This window comes from Myotis brandtii, unplaced genomic scaffold (assembly GCF_000412655.1).
Source record: "Myotis brandtii unplaced genomic scaffold, ASM41265v1 scaffold744, whole genome shotgun sequence".
NCBI lineage: Eukaryota > Metazoa > Chordata > Mammalia > Chiroptera > Vespertilionidae > Myotis > Myotis brandtii.
The window spans coordinates 2,862-8,119 of NW_005370965.1; the positions used below are offsets into that span (position 1 = coordinate 2,862).

Below are 5,258 nucleotides of genomic sequence, written 5' to 3' on the forward strand. Positions count from 1 at the left end.
CACTGAAATGTGCACCTATATAGAGAGCAATTCCTTTCGAGGAACAATTGAGGATTGATTGAACAGCTTCTGCAGAACAAATGAGAGACTGACCACATACAGAAGGCTTGGGGAACTGAGGGAGCTCTCCAGAATCTGCAGGAATTCTCTGGGACCTATAGGGCAGGTGGTACCACTTTCCAAGCAATCTGTGCTACCTGCATGGTTGCTGCAATATTTTCCCAGCTGCACAGCTCAGAGCCCATTTCAGCTTTGAACAGAGGAAGGAAATCGAATCAACAGAGCATCATCTCACACACACTAGGCCTCCTTACTCAAGCCACTCCAGCCTAGCAAGCCAGCACTCAGGGAGCCACAGGCATCTGCCCAGCTCCAACTCGACTGCTAAAACCATCCAGCACACATAGCCTTCACAGATGTCTTTTCTACATAGACTACTTTTTCAAGACTAGGAGAGAGAGCAATTTTGTCTACTTCATATAAACAAGCACCAACAAACAAACAAAGTCAAACAAAATGAAAAGACAGAAGAATATGTCTCAAATGAAGTAACAAGAAAAATTTCCACCAAAGAACAAAACAGAATAAGTAATTTGCCTGATAAAGAATTCAAAGTAATGGTCAAAAGGATGCTCACCAAACAGGAGAGTAGAATAGAGGAATTCAGGAAGAACTTAAACTTCCTGAATTGGAAGTTGCAAAGTATAATAAAGAACCAAGAGTTGGAAAGTATAATAAAGAACCAAGCAGAGCTTAATAATATATAAATAAGAGTTGGAAAATATAATAAAGAACCAAGCAGAGCTTAACAATATAATAACAAAAACAAAAAATAAACTAGGAGGAATAAACAGAAGATTAGATAATACAGGAGAATAAATCCATGAACTGGAAGTCAGATAATTGGCAATCAACCAATTAGAGCAACACAAAGAAAAACTAATTCTTTTTAAATTCTTTATTGTTGAAAGTATTACTATGTCTCCTTTTTCCCCCATTGACCTCTCCCCACCTGCTCCTGTCCCTCTCCCCACCCAGCACATGCCTTCACCCTCCTAGAAAACATATTTTTTTAAAATGAGGAGAATTTAAGGGACCTCTGGGACAACATCAAGCACACCAACATTCATGTTATATGGATCCAAGAAGAAGAGATAAAAGTGAATAAGAAGTTTATTCCAGGAAATAATTGTGAAAACTTGCCTAACCTGGGAGAGGAAATACACATCCAGGTCCAAGATGGACAGAGAGTTCCAAACAAGATGAACCCCAAGACCCACACCAAGACATATTATAATTAAAACAGCAAAAGATAAAGATAAAGAAACTATCTTGAAGGTAGCAAGAAGAAAACAACTAGTCACATGTCACATACAAGAAGAACCCCCTAAGGGTATCAGCTGATTTTTCAGCAGCAACTTTCTGGCCAGAAGGGATTGGTAAGACATATTTAAAGTGCTGAAAGAAAGGAATATACAACCTAGAATACTCTACTCAGCAAGGTTATAGTTCACAATTGAAGGAAAAATAAAGTGTTTCCTGAATGTGCAAAAACTAAAGAAGTTCATCACCAGTGAGCCAGATTTACAATAAATATTAAAAGGTCTTCTTTAAGCAAAAAAGAAAAACCCATAATCAGAAATAAAAATATGTAAAAGAAAAAATCTTATATAAAGGCAAATATTTAATAAACAAAACACATCAGCCATTTAAAAACTACTACGAAGGTCATGAGACAAAAGTAGCAAACTTAACTATCACTATAATAATTGCTAAGCAGATACACAAAACAAAAAGATCTGAAATATAATGTCAAAAACATAAAGCACAAAAGAGAGAGTAAAAATATAGTCCTTTTGAGTATTTTCAAACTCTCACGCCTATCAGAAAAAAAAGAAAGTGAGTATGAGGCATGGCTTACCAAATATTAAAACTTACTGCAAAGTTACTATAATCAAAGTATGAGACTGGCACATGAATAGGTAAATAAATCAGTGGGACTAAACTAGAAGTGCAAGAGCAGATGTAAATAAATATGGAAGTTTTAAATATTATAAAGATGCATTTCAATTCAATGGATGAAGAATGGATTTTGTATTAAATTATGATAGGACAATGGACTCTCCAATCAGAAAAATAATAAGTTAGTTTCTTATTTCATGTAAAAAAATCTCATTGCAGCCCTAACCGGTTTGGCTCAGTGGATAGAGCATCGGCCTGTGGACTTAAGGGTCCCAGGTTCGATTCCGGTCAAGGGCATGTACCTTGGTTGCAGGCACATCCCCAGTGGGGAGTGTGCAGGAGGCAGCTGATTGATGTTTCTCTCTCATCCATGTTTCTAACTCTCTATCCCTCTCCCTTCCTCTCTGTAAAAAATCAATAAAATATATTTAAAAAAAATCTCATTGCAAAAAATTATTAATATCAGAGGACTTAAAAAAATTAAGACACAGTATGGAAAATACGTTTATATATCCCGGGCTTGGAAAAACCTAAACAAGTTGAAATCCAGAAACCATTAAAGAGAAAGTTAACCAGATTTACTACTCAAAAATGAAAAACCTGTATGACAAATAAGAAAGAAAAGCCCAGGAAAAAATATTTGCAGCATAAATAAAAAGTCAAGTGTTAATATTCCCAATACACAAGAGACATAGAAATTAGCTCTACAAAGGAAAATATTCCTACAAAAGATGATCGAAGAATGTGAATACATAATTTACAAAAAATGCAAATGACCAATATATCTATGAAAATTGAAGCAGCTATGTAGAATTTTTTTACCAAAATATTTTAAAAGTTGGAACACATCTGAAGCTGGAGATGATATGCAAAACCTAGAACTCTCAAACACTGTTAACCAAAGTGTAGACATATGTAATACTCTTTGTAATACTTTAAGCAATAAAAAAAAAGAAAAAGAAAAAGTTAACCAGATTGACTACTCAAAAATGAAAAACCTGTTTGACAAATAAGAAAGAAAAGCACAGAAAAAAATATTTGCAGCATAAATAAAAAGCCAAGTGTTAATATTCCCAATACGCAAGAGACATAGAAATTAGCTCTACAAAGAAAAATATTCCTACAAGATGATCAAAGAAAGCCAATACATAATTTACAAAAAATGCAAATGACCAATATATCTATGAAAATTGAAGCAGCTATGTAGAATTTTTTTACCAAAATATTTTAAAAGTTGGAACACATCTGAAGCTGGAGATGATATGCAAAACCTAGAACTCTCAAACACTGTTAACCAAAGTGTAAGGCTGTTCAATATTTTGGAAGTTCGTGGGGCAGGGAAGGTGGGTGGAGGTGGAAGAGGGCAAAGTGGGGATAAATGGTGATGGTAAATTAAATAAATGAATAAAAAATAAATAATTTGAAAGCCATTTGTCAAGTGTGTAATATGTGCATAGCATTAGACCCAGCAACCCTATTCCCCAGGAGTCTGGCCCATTATTATAAGAGCAGGATTATGGAAATGTGTGAATATAAAGAACTTATTTTAAAATGTTTAGTACAGTCTTACTTATAAATAGAAAAAGTAAGAAAAAAAGCTTAACTATCAATCAATATTGCTTACTTGAATAAACTACAGTGCACACAAAGTAAAGAATCTTATGCAACTCTTAAAAAGAATGTCACACATTCGTATGTAATAGCAGTAAAAAGGTCCATGATTTACAGGCAAGTGAAAAAGGTAAAGAACAATATGTCCAGTCTGATACTAGACTTCATTTTCATAAAATGAGAGTGAGAATTTACATTAGCTATATGCATATATGTAAAATAACTTCAGAAAAAGATGCATACAAAACTGCTAAGAGCATTTTCCTATTGTGTAGCACTGGATTAACAAAAACAGAGGTTTTATTTCTTATTGTGTTTTCCAGTATTTTTGTATACAATTACTTCAATTGTATACAAATGAGTGTCAAAGGGGACAACTCTATAAAATTTGCTAACACAGAATTAAATGAATTGACACAAAATAATTCATTAAACTAGGAAGGGATTCCAAATGCAACTAATGTAAATTACAAATCATGGTTCAGTAAGTCATGTTTGTTTTCTTTCCTGTCCAAGCCACACTATTCTGAGCATGGGAAGCTAGAGGTAACTCACCTGTGACAATGGCTTTCCCGGGTGGCAGTTGATGCCCCCAATGAAGATCATGTTGGGCATCACAGGTCTTGGATAGTCCAAAACAAAGTCAGTTCGTAACAACCAAATGGATGGTTGGCTGACCAGGTCATATGCTGTGACAGTTGTCTGGAGAATCTCAGAGGCAACTTCTAAAGCAGTTTTGAGAAAATAGCCACAAAATAAATGTTCCTCCAAGTGGATAATGTGATTCCACACTCTCTGCCTGAAGGTCATGGTATCCGATAACGAAAAGAGACCCCTTGGAACATAAGAAAGAGGGCTGGGGCACTGTGCACCTTCTTCAAGATAGTGGCAAAATAATCCTCTGGTGAAGACCACAGATGGGAGTGAAAAATATTTGGCTACAATAAAGCCACACATGTCAAAAGGGTCTAGAAACACCGCATCAAAAGAACTATCTTCTATGTATTTTACTAATTTTTTGTCGTTAAATAAACTTCTACAATTTGAAAAAAAGTATTCAAAAACACTGTTAGATGAACTCATTAGCATAGAATGTAAATACTGTGCCCGAGTTTTCCATTGAGAATCAGCAAAAATCCGGAACTGATTCCTCAAATCCTCCAGAGTGTAAGACGTGGAATAAGTCTTTACAGTATAATTGGATGATTGTCCCAGGCTCCAACTCACCTCTGGCCTGACCACGACCACCTCATGCCCTCTGTGGCTGAGTTTCTCCACAACGGATCGCATGGTAAACCAGTGGCTCCCATCCATGGGGATGACCAGCAGCTTGCCTGCCTGGGCAAAGCCAGGTGCCAGCAGGAGACACACACATAGAGGAAGGAGGCCAGTCAACACCGCAGGAGCCATTGGATAGCAGCAGCCTGGAGCAGCCCAGCTGTCAAGCTTGTGTGATACAGTTGACAGAAGAAGTACAGGCACAAAACCTGCCCCAAGGAGGGTGTGGTGTGTGTTAATATATTCATAAAAGCACACAGGCAGCCAATTGCCAATGATTTACTCATCAGAATATAATGAATGAAATCATTTACTGAGGTACCTTCTGGCACACTTTCAGATAAGATTAGTCTTGATCTTTGCCTGGGCAGGGATCATGCCCTATGCCAGTTTACAAAGAGAATTAT

At 36.3% G+C, this 5,258-nt stretch overlaps 1 protein-coding gene across 2 annotated transcripts in view; it reads right to left on the reverse strand.

Annotated features, from left to right (window-relative positions):
- Window positions 1–4,076: 4,076 nt before the first annotated feature.
- LOC102262462 (UDP-glucuronosyltransferase 1-9) overlaps window positions 4,077–5,258 on the reverse strand; it is a 9,804-nt gene continuing 8,622 nt past the window's right edge. The window contains exon 2 of one of the 2 annotated variants that reach the window (XM_005882927.2): window positions 4,077–5,060. In XM_005882927.2, coding sequence (XP_005882989.1) covers window positions 4,114–5,060 — 947 coding nt within the window. In that variant the 3' untranslated portion in view covers window positions 4,077–4,113. The remainder of the gene's footprint in view (window positions 5,061–5,258) is intronic. The other variant, XM_005882928.2, reaches the window with a different exon arrangement.